This window comes from Psammomys obesus, unplaced genomic scaffold (assembly GCF_907164565.1).
Source record: "Psammomys obesus unplaced genomic scaffold, mPsaObe1.curated_primary_1811, whole genome shotgun sequence".
NCBI classification, from domain to species: Eukaryota; Metazoa; Chordata; class Mammalia; order Rodentia; family Muridae; genus Psammomys; species Psammomys obesus.
The window spans coordinates 417,531-432,014 of record NW_026596214.1 but is presented as its reverse complement, the minus strand read 5'-3'; the positions used below and the strand labels follow the sequence as shown (position 1 = coordinate 432,014).

Here is a 14,484-nt window from a genome sequence, read left to right as displayed (position 1 = left end):
CTTTGTTGAAAAGTCAGGTGTGATTCTAATGGATTTGCCATCATATGTTACTTGGCCTTTTTCTCTTGCAGCTTTTAGTGCTTTTTCTTTGTTCTGTATACTTACCGTTTTGATTATTATGTGGCGGGAGGATTTTCTTTTCTGGTCAAATTTGTTGGGTGTTCTGTAGACCTCCTGTATTCTTATTGGCCTCTCCTTTAAGTTGGGGAAATTTTCTTCAATGATTTTGTTAAAAATATTTTCTGGGCCTTGGTGCAGGGAATCTTCTTTTTCCTCTTTTCCTATTATTCTTAGGTTTTGTCTTTTTATGTTGTCTTGAATTTCTTGGAAGGTCTGTGTCAGGAATTTTTTAGATTTAACATTTTCTTTGACAGATACATCTGTTTCTTCCATTGTATCTTCCACATCTGAGATTCTTTCTTCCATTTCTTGTAGCCTATTGGTTATGCTAACCTCTGTAGTTCCTGCTTTCTTCCCTAAGTTCTTTCTCTCCACAATTTCTTCCATTTGTGTTTTTTTTTAATTTTTCCAATTCTATCTTCAGATCTTGAGCCATTTTGTTGCTTTCCTTCACCTGTCTGATTGTATTTTCATTATTTTCCATCAATTCCTTCCGCCGTTTGTTTGAACAATCCTCTGTTTCTTTTATTTCATTCAGTGATTTAAGCATTTCCTCTCTAAAGGCCACAAACTGTTTGGCTGCAGCTTCCTCTATTTCTTTTCGTATTTTATTTGTTTCCTCTGTTATCCTCTTCATGAGCATAGATGTTAGGTCATCTTCTTGAATTTAAATTATGTTGGGGTGTCTAGGGCTATTTGCCCCTGGATAACTGGGTTCCGGAGATGCCATATTGCTCTGGCTTTTGTTGGTTGAACTTTTACGCTGTCCTCTACCCATTGGGCTATCTTAGGTGTTTCAAGTTAGTTTCTGGTTGTTCCTGGACTCCTGTGGTGGAGAGAATCCCTTTGGCAAGAAGATGTTTTTTTTCCTGAAGGAAGCCTTCTCAGCTTTTTGGATATAGTCACTGGATGGCCGGTGTTTTTCAGGAGTTGCCGCTGCTCACCTCAGGCATAGAGGCCTGGGTGGTAACTGTGGTCCTTATTAGTCGAGAGGGTTCTGCTCTCACTGGCAGAAGTCCTGGAGACAGCTGCTCTTCTTCTGGGTTTCTTGCTGTAAATTTAGTGATCAGCTGCTGTAATCTGTGTATCCCGTGGTTTGGTCAGTTTTGTTAGGTATAACTGGTTGCCCCGTGGAGCAATATCTGGGGGTTGATCTCAGAGTTCCCGGTCTTTTGTAGGTCTGAGATTGGGGCTCGGTGCCCCAGTATTCAAGGTGTAATCTGTGGCGTGTGAGTACTGCTCTCCTGGTAACAGCAGGCTATCTGGGGTACAGCAGTTCCCTGGGTTGGGCTAGTCTGTGGGACCTTTTCCGGGGATATACTGGGTTGCCTAAGTTTATCCCCTTTGCTTCGTTCCTTGTTCCTTGTGAGGGTTTTTCCAGACAGTGACTCCAAGACTCTGGTGTCTTGGAGCACACAGTTTTGTCTGTAAGGAGTAGTTGGTACAAAGGAGGTCTCTGGGCTGGTGGCACGTGAGCCCTCCCTGTCTGAGGGAGCTGGGTTCCCAATAACTCTGTGCTCCCTGCTTGGGCCCAGATCCGTGATGGTTAGGCGTACTCACCTGTCTGCGGTCTGCGGTCTGCGGTCTGCAAGATTTTCCCCAGGCAAAGCATAGGTGACCCAAGCAGCACGGTTTCTTCCTTCCCTGTGAGGCCCTCTCTGGACAGGAATTCCCAGTCTCTGTTGCACTGGGGCACGCAGCTCGTCTGTACCGGTGAGCTAGGCCAGCAGCCGCTCAGGTGGCCCAAGCAGCCCTATTTCTTCCTTCCCTGTGGGGCCCTCTCCAGACAGGGTTTCCCAGTCTCTGTTGCACTGGGGCATGTAGCTTGTCTGTCCTGGTGAGCTGGGTGCGCAGCTGATCTCTGTGCAGTGGGAGCTCAGTTGTGATGGCGGCGGGTACCCGCGGTCAGCGAGACCTTCCAGGGAAAGACTGGGTGACCCGTGATCAGACTTGCAACTTTCTTTCCCCGTGGGGTTTTCTTGCAACTGGGACTCACAGTCTCTGGCACCCTTGTGCCCACCGATCAGCCTGGGAAAGTGATCGGGACAAGCAGGCTAGCGGCACCAGCCTGGAGACCCAATGCCCGAGTTACCCGGGATCTCTTCCGGGTTCTGGCTGGGCGGCCCGAGAGTGGACCAGACTGATTCCCAAGCCGTGGGAGCCTCCCCTCACCTGGGAAACACGATCTCTGTAGTTTTAGGACCCAGAGTTCAGTCTCCTGGTCGCTGCACGGAGAGTTCTGTCCTGCTTCTCAGACACAGTGCTCTCCCGGCACCGCCATCTTGACCCCCATGAGGATCTTTTTAAATTTTATTTATTTTTTAGATTAATTACAGTTTATTCACTTTGTATCCCAGCTGTAGCCCTCTCCCTCGTCCCTCCAAATCTTACCCTTCCTCCCTCTTCTTCTCCTATGCCTCTCCCCCAGTCCAATGATAGGGGAGCTCCTCCTCCCCTTCCTTCTGACCCTAGCCTATCAGGTCTCATCAGGACTGTCTGCATTGTCTTCCTCTGTGGCCTGGTAAGGCTGCTCCACCATCAGGGAGAGGTTATCAAAGAGGCAGCCCCTGAGTTCATGTCAGAGTCAGGCTCTGTTCCCATTACTAGGGAACCCTCTTGGTCATATGGGCTATAGCTTGTGCCCATACCCTCACCGATGGAGCAGTTGAGAGCAGAGAGGCTCATGCTCTGGTTAGGTGGTTAATTTAAGGATTCCAGTCTTTCCCTGCACCCCCAAACCAGAGGAATTCCTGCCTGCCAAGCATCTATTGGTTGAAACACAAAAGGGGATGCTGCATTTTGAATTGATTGGCTATAGGAAGGCGCCCAAACCATTAATGGTCTGGCTTCCATTGTTTGGCTGTCCTTGGGGAGAGGGGCAATCTGGGCCAGTTTCCTAGCAACTGTATGTCTAGTGTGCAGGAAAGTAATGCAGTAAGGCTGGTTCCTCCCCACAGGTGGCTGGACATGTCTCCACCTATCTGGCCTTTGCTCAGGCTTGTGCTTTAAACTTTAAAAAAATAACTCAAAAAACTAATTTTTAATTCTTTGGTCTCCCAGAGACACAGTAAGTATGAAACAAATGGATGCATAAGAATAATTCAAATGGTTTAGAGCTATAATCTAAAAATGGAGCAGAGAATAGCTTTAGATAATTGATTTCTGAGTTAGTTTTCCAAAAACCATATTCTACATTTTTTAAGGATAGCACTACCATATCCTGCATCGGTTTTATTCTAGCGGATCATCATGCTTTATAGGTAAGCTCGCAAGTTCTCTTTCCAAAGCCTGTCTTACTGAAGCAGTAAGCTCTAGGGAGGGTAACGTGCAAAGGCTTTGCTTTGTATTGGGGACAGGGAGCAGTGCTTCCTCACAGGGGAAGACTTTATTGCTCTGAGTTCCTGGAGGATTAAAATACTGGGGCTGCTTCTTTCTTTCTTTGTCTAAAGGTCAGTGTGCACTGCCAAAGCACATAGAAGTCCTTCTTGTTAAAAAGAACCCTGTATCGTGAATCATTCAAAATCCAGACAGACTGGTAGGAATTTTAGTCACATCTGAATAGGGTTTCAAAAAACTGGAGCTGAGAAACTAGGGTAGTCTTTGTTCTTTTTGTCTTTTTTTTCTTTACTTGAGACAATTAACAAGTGTCCATTTAATAACTAATGTATTCTCACAGTTGTCTTCAGATAATATACAGCCTAATTTAGAAGGCGAAGTTAATAGATAATAATAATAATATAGAAGACAAATTTAAGACAGTATATTAGGAAGTACAAAAGCACTGAAAATTACCAGAGTACCAAAGAAAAATTTTCAGCTGATGTGGGAGTTAGTCTTTTGGAATTGCTTTTTGATTTTTTGATTTCAAAGAGATTTTATTTCAATGTATGAGAGTGCACACGCATGAGCATCTGTCTACAGAGATCAAAAGAGGGCATCAGATTTCTTGGAGCTGGAGACACAGGTTTTATGAAGCACCTGATGTGGGTTTTGGAAACAGAACCTAGGTCCTCCACAAGAGCAACAGGTGCCCTTAATCACTGAGTCATCTCTCCTGACCGTGGATTTTGTTGCTGTTGTTGTTTTGAAACTGGGTTTTTCTGTGTGGTGCTGGCTGTCCTGGAACTCACTCTGTAGACCAGGCTGTTTTCCAACTCAGAGGTCCACCTGCCTCTGCCTCCTGAGTGCTGATTGAAAGGCGTGTGCCACCACCGCCATGGAATTGTTAAGGAGAAGGAAAGAATGACATCTCCACTGAGTTGGGGGAATGCCATGAGAGAGGCCTGGAGAGAGGGATGAGCCTGTATGTGAGGCTGGTAAAGAGACCAACCCCAACATATTGGAGTACTATGATAGACAAAACTGGCAACGTAAGGTAGGATCAGATTATGAAGACTTCTTTGAAAATAAGCAGAGACATTTCAAACAAGTTATATAAGAAGTTGAATCTCTCATAAGTTTTTGAGTAAGGTGTGACATGAAAAAGTTGTACTTAGGGGATATTAGTTGGTGACAGGACACATAATAGTACTATCATCATGAGAGACCAAAGAATTAAAAAGTAGTTTTGAGGGTTATTGGTTTAAAATTTAAAGAAGAAGCCTGAGCAAAGGCCAGACAGGTGGAAACATGTCCAGGCACCTGTGGGGAGGAGCCAGCCTGAGATTACAGGCATTAGCCACTACGTCTAGCTGTTTTATTTCATGTCTTTATTCCTGTTTTGTTTGTTTTATGTGTGCATGTGTGTATGCAATGGCTCTTGTGTGGAGGGCAGAGGACAATTTGCAGAAGTTAAGCCTGTCCCTCTTATCATGTGAGTAGCAGGGGTCAAACTCAGGTCATCAGCCTTGGCAGCAAGTGTTTTTACCTGGTAAGCCACCTCACTGACCCTGTTTGACATCTGAGACTGGGTCTCATGTAGTGGAAACTGTTCTCACACTTGACATATAGTGAAGGCTGGCTTTGGTTGAACTCCTGACTTTCCTGCCTCTGTCTCCCAAGTACTGAAATTATAGAAGTGTCCCACTATGCCCGGCTTTTTTGGGTTTTGTTGTTATTTTATTTTGTATTTTTGAAACAAAGTCTCACTCTATACCCGGGCTATTGTGGAAACATGCCAGCCTCACCTCCAACTCATGGTCCTCCTGCCTTTGCCACATGCGTGCTATTAGAAAGGACAAATTGGAAAAGGCAAATCACAAGACTGTCATCAGTTTCATATAAAACCAGATAATTATTACCTTCTAGAAGATATTATGTGTATTCATATACATACATGCATTCACACACACAGGAACATTATGAGTGATACCATCTATGAGATGATTATCGTAATGTTAATCCCAGTGATGTGAGAACGATCACTGACCCAAATCATCGAGGCCAAATTAGTTAAAGCAAGCACTAATGAAAACAAGTTTTTTCCTTCCTGTGCATGGGTTGCCTCCCCTGAGGTGGGGTTCAAGAGGTCAGCCTTGGACATGGTAAGGTAAGAATTTTTATCAGGGATAGGGGTTTCCAAATGGGGAGGGGGGTGGCAGGCAAATATGCGGGGTTACAGAATCAGTGTAACCAGGAAGTCTTAACAACTTTTGAAACAAGGTTGCGAGATGGTCATAACAACTTAGTAAAACAAAGACATGGTTGCCATTTCCTGTAACAGGCAGTGCAGAACCATTTGTAGTTAAGCTTACAGGTAGGGCATAGCCCAATCCTTGAGAAACAGAGATTTAATCATAAACAGGTAGTAACCTAGTTTGTTTTTACTGTATGATAGATTTCAAGCCTGAGACAGAGTCAGGCTGGTTCATAAATGTCATAAACATTTGATAAATAGTTGATGTTGTTAGGTGAATCTCTGAGAAGTTGAGAACAGCCTGGTCTACAAAGCAAGTCCAGCACAGCCAAGGACTCTGCTACACAGAGAAATCCTGTCTCAAAAAAAAACAAAAAAGAAAAAAAAATAGTTGATGTTGTTTTGGTTAATAGTGCTGGGTACTTGTGATAAACGAGATGCCTTTCAAGATCTTAATCTTTACCTTTTGCCCATTCAGTGGTGATGTTGGTTCTCTCATTAATCACTGAAGCACAGGGTGATAGATAAGGAATGCCTCATTTGTGGCATTTCCAGTGCAACGTTGGTGTGAAATAATTGAGCTATTTCCCCTTAGCTCCATGAAAAAATGACAGACCTTATTTTTAAAATCTTTCCTTTTAAAGATGAAGGTGGAACCAGCTTGGATTCAAGTGTCCTGGCCGCACTGCGAAAAATGCAGGATGGCTATTTTGGTGGGGCAAGGTAAGTGACTTATACCCTGAACCAGGGAGATGTAGCACAGCTAACTGTCAGTGATGCTTGAGTCCTCCTTTTAATTTCAGAAAGTTAAATTTAGAGTCAAATAGATGCTTAAACAGCACACAGGTATAAGAATTCACTGCAGTCTTTCTCAGGAGGCGCGTGACATTGGCTCATCATTATGAATGATGGATGTAATTTTGGATTTAGTGTTGTTTGCAAGTGTATTCAAATCTTTGTTGTTGAGTATTTACTTATTCTAAATGGCTTTTCTATGAACCATATAGCTCCCCAATAATTCAGATGGAGACCTACTGATTTATTTAAACACTTTAGCACAATAACTGGGCAGGTATGATATAAAAAAGTTTTCTTAGCTATTCTGGCTACCTCCCAGCGGCACTCCTCAAGATACTTGTGAATTAATAGGTTCTGTCTGGGCTGAATCTGCTTCATCAGGCCATGTCTTCTCTCTCCATCTTCTTCTTCTCTCCCTCTCCCTCTCCCAGACTCATAGGACCTGCCTTAGACCCCAAGCCCAGGAATGGAAGTTCCACCTACCTCTATTCTGCCTAGTAATTGGCTATCAGCAACTTTGCTCCCCAGCAAAGTTTATAAAACATCATTTGGTGTACTTGAGAATGCACCTGTCTGGACTGCAACCGGATCTCAGGGGCCAGTATTGAGCATTTGTAAACGTAGTACATCAGACCAAGTCCCAGCACCTTTTCTCAAAAGTCTTTGAGCAAATGGTACCGGCTTCCATTGACTGGAGGGACTATTACTTAGTTGTAAAATACCCATCTAAAATGTTTTTGTCTGTATACATACATGTAAAGCAAGGCCTATTTTGACAGTGTTTCTATCACTCTGTGTACATCTATAATGGAACTTCTTATATATAAATATTATTTCATTTTGTGGTTTATTATTAATATATTCTTTGAATTCTTATTTTATTCAATATTTCATGGCCCGTTCCTATCATTACTTCTTTCATTTTTCAAATTATCCAAGGTCTGGCCATTGGTAGCCACCTTAAATGGGCTTCTTTAGGAGGCAGCCTGGTCTACAGAGTGAGGTCCAGGATAGCCAGGGCTCCACAGAGAAACCCTGTCTCAGAAAACAGAAAAACAAAAAAAGAAAGTTAGTACTACTAACTTCATTTGGAGTTCTGTGATTGGCTTATTACATAGAGAATGGTATGGTCCAACTTAATTTATTACAGTGCATAAAAATTTCGAATATTCTCTCTTATGTCCAAAATGGTCTTTTGATGGTGCTTTTGTTTAATGTTTTGAGATTTCTTTTTTATGTTTATTCTGTGTGTATGGGAGTTTTGTCTGCATGTGTGTCTGTGCACTGAGTATATGCCTGATGCCTATAGAGGACAGAAAACAGTATCAGATCCCTTGAGACTGGAGTGACAGATAATTCTGAGCCACCATGAAGATCCTGGTAATTGAGCTCAGGTTCTCCGGAAGATCAGTTCATTCTCTTCACCACTTAGCCGTCTCTCCAGCCCCTGATGGTACTTTTAAAACTGGTATGATAGATTTGTGTAACTTATCTTCATTCTCCATCTACTTCTGTAATAGATAATGTGGATTTTTTTTACCAGACATTCAACATAGTGCCCAACAATGGAAGAGACTAGAACTAATCTGTTAGGGGACTGTGAACTCTAATTAGTGGCCTTGCTTTAAAAATCTTTTTCTTAGCGTTCATAAAATGTTGCTAAGCATTCTTTTATTGACAATTGTGGCTTATTTGTACAGGTGTTTAATTTTTGGTGTTGGGAAGAGATCCTTGTTCATGCTAGGCAGGAATTTTACTAATTGAGCTACACTTCTAAAATTGTGTTTTTTTTTTTTTAAAGATATTCCCTGATTTTCTGTTTTCTATGTACCTTATAATTGTTAGGATCCAAACAGGTAAATTGTCGGAGTTTTTGACAACATCTTGCTGCACACACCTAAGCTTCATGGACCCTGGACCTGAGGGTAAGCTGTACAGTGAAGATTATGATGAAGACTATGATGATGAGCTGGAATCTGACAACTGGATGAATAGCTATGATGCAACAAGTAATGGTAAGGAGGCCGTAAACAGCCCTGGCTGGCTGGACACAAATACAATGATTGTTTAGCTTCATTGTTAAAAAAACACAATCCGGCTTCCAGCAATCTCGTACTGTACCACCCTCACTCCTCTTTAATAAATCTAGGTTTCTGTTTCGTTAGGATTCACTTTTTTCCCTCTACTCCTCTTCAGTTTCTGGTCTAATTAATACCTCTATGGTGACTGATTGTTGGGTTAGCCTATGCCTTTCTATTAGGATTTCTTCCTTGATCATTTGAAGTAGCTGGTGATTTGAAATGGAAAGAAACAATGAGTAAAAAATATTTCACCAATAATGTAGTTGAAAATAATACAAACATGCATATATAATACTACTTTTGGCATTAAAAAGAATTAAATATGAAATTTGGTAAGAATTATGTTTAAAGCATCACATAATTCAAGGGATTATATTTTATGTATCATTAGAGGCATAGAGCAGTATTTCTGGCGAGGCCTGTATAGTGTGAAAAAGCATATTCATAATGCCTGTTGCTTCTATGTGACAAACTAGACAAATAATGTCTATAATAAATGCTAAGGCTATAAACATGATGCCATTAGAAAGCCCAGGAGCCAGTCATACTGACTGCTGGGGTAGGTTTTGAAATAACTAAAATGTTCGTTTTTGTTTCTTCCTCTTCCCCAACTAACCTTGCAGCTCTCTGTGGTGATGAAGTTGCTTGTTATTTAGGCCACCTTTTGGCACGCACTGTTCCCCATGCTAAACTCTCTACTACCTCCCAGAAGGGAGGGCTAGATCGGTTCTGAGCTGCTGTGCAAACAACTTGCGACTTAATGTCCTTGGTGACCAAGGCCAAGGAGCTGCATGTACAGAGTGAGTAATGCCATTACTCCCTAGTGCCAGACACAAGGTGGCATGAAACCCACGATGGGGGCAGGACATTGATTACACCATGAGCAGGAGCTTGGTTTTGTTCACTGCTTTGGTCCCTGTGTCTTGGGCAGCACCTGGAATTTAGCAGGCACTCAAATCCATGTGAAATCAATGACGTATATATATAGTCTTGATATGGATATTGGCATTAGTCGGGTACAACCAGGAAAACAGCAAGACACAGGAAAAAAATAGCATATTCAATTTTAATACAGAAGTCAAATGTGGAGGAAGAACTTTCTCACTTTGAAAAATTACTTCTCTGAGGGTAATTTTGTTGTTTAATGAGAAAGCATGATCATTAGAATAGTACAAAACAGGAGAGACAGAAACAGAGACTGACTCTGTTCTTAAGCTACGACTAGATCTCCCTTCCTGCCCGCTGTAGCTGTGCACCCGGTTGTTATCTCGAATATAATAGTCTTTGTATACAGCATCGCCACAGCCCTCTCTCTTACCAGCACCTTCTTTAGTAATGTTTTCAGTGGAGGACATTTTCTGTACGTTTGAATAGTAGCCATGGTTCCTAAGACTGCTCATTATTTCTAAGGTCCCTACATGTGGAGGGAGAGAAAGGCTCCTTGGTCACACCTGGACGAATTGAATATTACATTATACAGGGGAGGAGAATGATTGAGACGCATGCTCTTGCTACCTAAATCCTCATTGACCATTACTAACCAGATACTAAATGTGAGCACTAGGGAACTGTTTAAAATTGAGAACAGGGAAAAGCTTAGTATACCCTTTGGTTATGCTCCTTATAGAAAGGGTTTATGCAAGGACATGAACTTTAGTAAGTTTATTAAGTCACATTTATCACTTGTGAATCAGGAAACCAGAATTTAATTCCAAGAACTGTAGTTTACTTGCTTGACCACTTATATGAGCCCTGTATAAAATGGGTAAAATAGGCTGGAGAGATGGCTCCGCCATCAAAGGCTAGGCTCACAACCAAAGATAAAATGGTGAAAATTATAAGCTGTTCTCTCTTTAGAGGTTATGGTAAGTATTTCAGCTATGTAAATGAAACATCTTAAGACCTTCTCAAAGTTGATCCGCTCCCACATGTTTTTTGGTTCTCTAAATAGGATCATCCAGCTCCAGTCTCTAGAAATCAAATATTCACCCCAGAAAACCCAGGAAAAGTAAGATATAACTGAGTTCATTCTCTTATGTGTTTTGTTATATGATAATATCGTGATAGCATCATTGTCATGGCGATAATGTTAGTAAATATACATCATATGTCTGGTTGAGGGTGCAGTTACCGAAAACCCTTTCAAAAATAAAAAAAAAAAAAATGATTACTGAGCTATTATGGGTCACATCCGAGCAGAGGTTCTAGATTTTATCCTCTCATGGTCTTTGGTTGAGTGTCCATCTCAGAAAAGACCCTGTGCCCAGATATGTTTTGTCCTTGTGGAGTTCCTATCCTTTCCACATCAAACTGGTTTCCCTTAGTGAGGGGAACAAGGACTATTTCTGACAGGAACTCAATGACTGGCTCTTTGACCTCCCCACCTCCCAAGGGAGGAGCAGTACTGTTAGGCCACAGAGGAGGACTTTGCAGCCAGTCCTGAAAATACCTGACAAAACGGAGTCATATGAAAGGGGAGGAGGTCCTCCCCTATCAGTGGACTTGGAAAGGGGCAGGGAGGAGATGAGGGAGGGAAGGTGGGATTGGGGAGGGAATGAGGGATACAGCTGGGATACAGAACTAACAAAATGTAACTAATAAGAAAAATAAAATAAAAAATATAAAAAATATAAAAATGTTCATTGATTAATTGGATTTGTTGTCTTGAGACAGCCTTTCTCTGTGTAACAGCCCTAGCTGTCCTGGAACTCACTCTGTAGAGTAAGCTGGCCTCTAACTCGCAGAGATCCACCTGCCTGTGACCCCCGTCACCTGGCAATTAATCGGATATTTTTCAAATTATCAAATATCCACATTTCTTTTACTGGTATCAGTGAAGGAAAATGTCATCACTTTTGTTCTAAAAACTGACCCATGTGTCACCTTATTGCTGAGGTCAACCGTGTATCTTATTACTTTCCTGCTTATGTTAACTTTTCCCGTGAATGCCAACTTCTTGCAGATGTACACATGTATCTCCCTACGAAGTTATTTCAGCTTTCTCGGCCTTCGCTCAGCTTGCTTGGCTCACCTCAATCTCCACAAGATAACCAGGTGACTGCGCACATGTTTCTGTAGGCTCTGTGTAAAAATCTGCCATCTTTAAGGGAAGTGTTCAGACTAGCCAAAATGGTTTCTAGTGTTAAACAAAACACTATCGAATGAGATGCATGTCTCTTTAATTTACTCTTCAAGCAGGCAAGAGCTTTGGTGTTAGACTTTGAGAAAACTGCTTTGCTCTGTCATAGGGCTTGGTGGCTTTACCGATTTGGCTTTGATTTTCATCAACACGTTGGAAAAAAATTGAGGGGGAGTACCAGGTGACCCAGACTGGACTCCAACTTACTACGTTGATGAGGATGGCCTGGTATTCAGAGGCCTCAGCCTCTAAAATGCTGGGGTTACAGGTGTGCACTACCACATCTGGGAACATTTAGGAAATTCTCATGGAAAAGGTTTAGAGGTGGAAAGACAACTCATTCTAGAGTACCTAGTTAAGCACTGTTAACTAACCCCCCCTGCTTTTTTTTATCATTGCTTACTTCAAAGGTTCCTTCTGTTCGTGTAGAAATACATCTTCCTAGAGACCAGTCTGGGGAAGTGGACTTCCAGTCACTGGTTTCCAAGTTGAAGGAGACCTCAAGCTTACAGGAACAAGCTGATATACTCTGCGTGCTCTATACAATGAAGTAAGTGGTGGATATGACTGGCAGACTTTAAGGTACTTATTGTGAGGAAGTACAGCATGTTAGTCACGTTTATGTGTTATAACAAATACCTGGGGTTATCAACTGGTTAAGAGAAAAGATTTCTTTTAAAGCTTAAACAATTCCATTTTTTAGTATTTCTATTTTAAAATTAATTTATTATGTATATGAGTGTTTTGCTTGCATATATGTCTATGTACTCTGAAGCCAGAAGAAGGTGTCAAATCTCTTGGAATTGAAATTACAAATGGTCATGAGCCCCTATGTTTGGTGCTGAAAATTAAACCCCAGTCTTCTGGAAGAGCAGCCAAATGTTTTAACTTCTATGCAAACTCTCTAGTTTTATTAGTATTTAATAGAAAAGTATATTGATTTATAATTTGTCTCATTTTACTGGTGTTTCTTCTACTTCAAACTTATTTTTAACAGTTCAAAAAACTATTTTGTTTTTGGTAAGGAGAATATAACAAAAAATGTAACACTTTATATTATTTATTTACTAATCAGATTCCTACTCATGTTTAATAGAGTTTGTACTATGTTACACAGCCAGATCTTCTGAATTATCTATTATTCAACGGGAAAGGGCATAAAAGTCTCTAAATAATAATCTGAACCTTATTGTTGATTATTTTATATTTTAATTCTTTATTAATTACACTTTATTCACTTTGTATCCCCCCTGAGGTTCACTCCCTCCTCCCCTCCCATGTCCACTGTGGTTCCCTCCCTTCCTCCACCCTCTGCATGCATGCCCCTCTCCAAGTCCACTGATAGGGGAGGTCTTCTTTTCCTTCCTTTTGATCCTAGTCAATTAGGTCTTATAGGGAGTGGCTGCATTGTCTTCTTTTGTGGTCTGGTAAAGCTGCTCCCCTTTCAGGGGGAGGTAATTAAAGAGCAGGCCAATCAGTTCATGTCAGAGACAGTCCCTGTTCCTATTATAGTGGAACCCACTTGGATATTGAACTGCCATGGGCTACATCTGTGCAGGAGTCTTAGGTTATCTCTATGCATAGTCCTTGGTTGGAGTATCAGTCTCAGAAAAGACCCCTGTGCTCAGATTTTTTTGGTTCTGTTGCTGTCCTTGTGGAGTTTCTGTCCTCTCCAGATCTTACTGTTTCCCACTTCTTTCCTAAGATTCCCTGCACTCTGCCCAAAGGTTGCCCATAAGTCTCAGCATCTGCTTTGATAGTCTGCAAATCAGACCCTTTCAGAGGTCCTCTGTGTCAGGCTCCTGACTTGTTCCCTCTTTTCTCCTTCTTCTGATGTCCATCCTCTTTGCCTTTCTGGATAGGAATTGAGCATTTAAGCAAGAGTCCTCCCTCTCAATTAATTTCTTTAGGTGTACAGATTTTAGTAGGTTTATATAAAATTGCTCTTTTTCTTATGGGAAAAAAAACAACAAACTGACTTTATTTTGGCTCACAGTTTGGGGGTTTCATTCCATGATTGGTTCCATGATTGCTTTGGGATCTATTATGAGGTTCCTGACCATGGTGATACCTTATAACTAGCTTACAAGAGACAGAGAAAGTATAGAACATAGAATATAGAGACAGAGAAAGTATAGATCCTAGAATATATAGTGTGTCCTAGTATCTCCTGCAAGGACCCACCTTAGTAACATAAATTCCTGCAACTCGGGCCTACCTTGTAAAGCTTTCCCCCAGCTCCCAGTTATTCTATAGATAGAGGACAAGCCTTTAACATTTGAAGCATAGTTTAGATCTGTGTATCTGTGTATGTATGTATGTATGTATGTATGTATGTATGTATGTATCTATGTATCTATCCTAGATCTAAACTATGGCCCACAATAAATGGAGCACAACATTGGAGCTTCATGTACCTGCTTACTACAGTTTAGCAACATACTCATTGTGTGACTTGAAAGCCTACAATTGCCTACATTCACAAAATTAATATTATTCCTACCTCACAAAATTATTATAAATATCTCTAAAGTCGGGGCTAAAGAGAGGGCTCAGTGGTTAAGAGGACTAGATCCTCTTCTAGAGGAACTGGGTTCTATTACCAGTACCCGCATGATGGCGTGCAACCTGCTGTAACCGTACTCCTAGGGGATCTAACACCTTCTTGTGGTCTCCGTGGGTACCAGGCACAGACATGGCCCATAGATATACATGCAAGCAAAACATCCATACGCATAAAATAAAAATAAACCAGTGAAATTACGTGGTGT

At 41.5% G+C, this 14,484-nt stretch overlaps 1 protein-coding gene across 1 annotated transcript in view; it reads left to right on the top strand.

Moving 5' to 3' along the window:
- Phka1 (phosphorylase kinase regulatory subunit alpha 1) overlaps nt 1-14,484 on the top strand; it is a gene marked incomplete in the record, with an annotated part of 135,532 nt that overhangs the window by 71,066 nt on the left and 49,982 nt on the right. Inside the window, 5 exon segments of the mRNA XM_055595737.1 lie at nt 6,340-6,418; nt 8,339-8,508; nt 9,198-9,374; nt 11,537-11,628; nt 12,124-12,263. Of these exon segments, the coding sequence (XP_055451712.1) occupies nt 6,340-6,418; nt 8,339-8,508; nt 9,198-9,374; nt 11,537-11,628; nt 12,124-12,263 (658 nt within the window).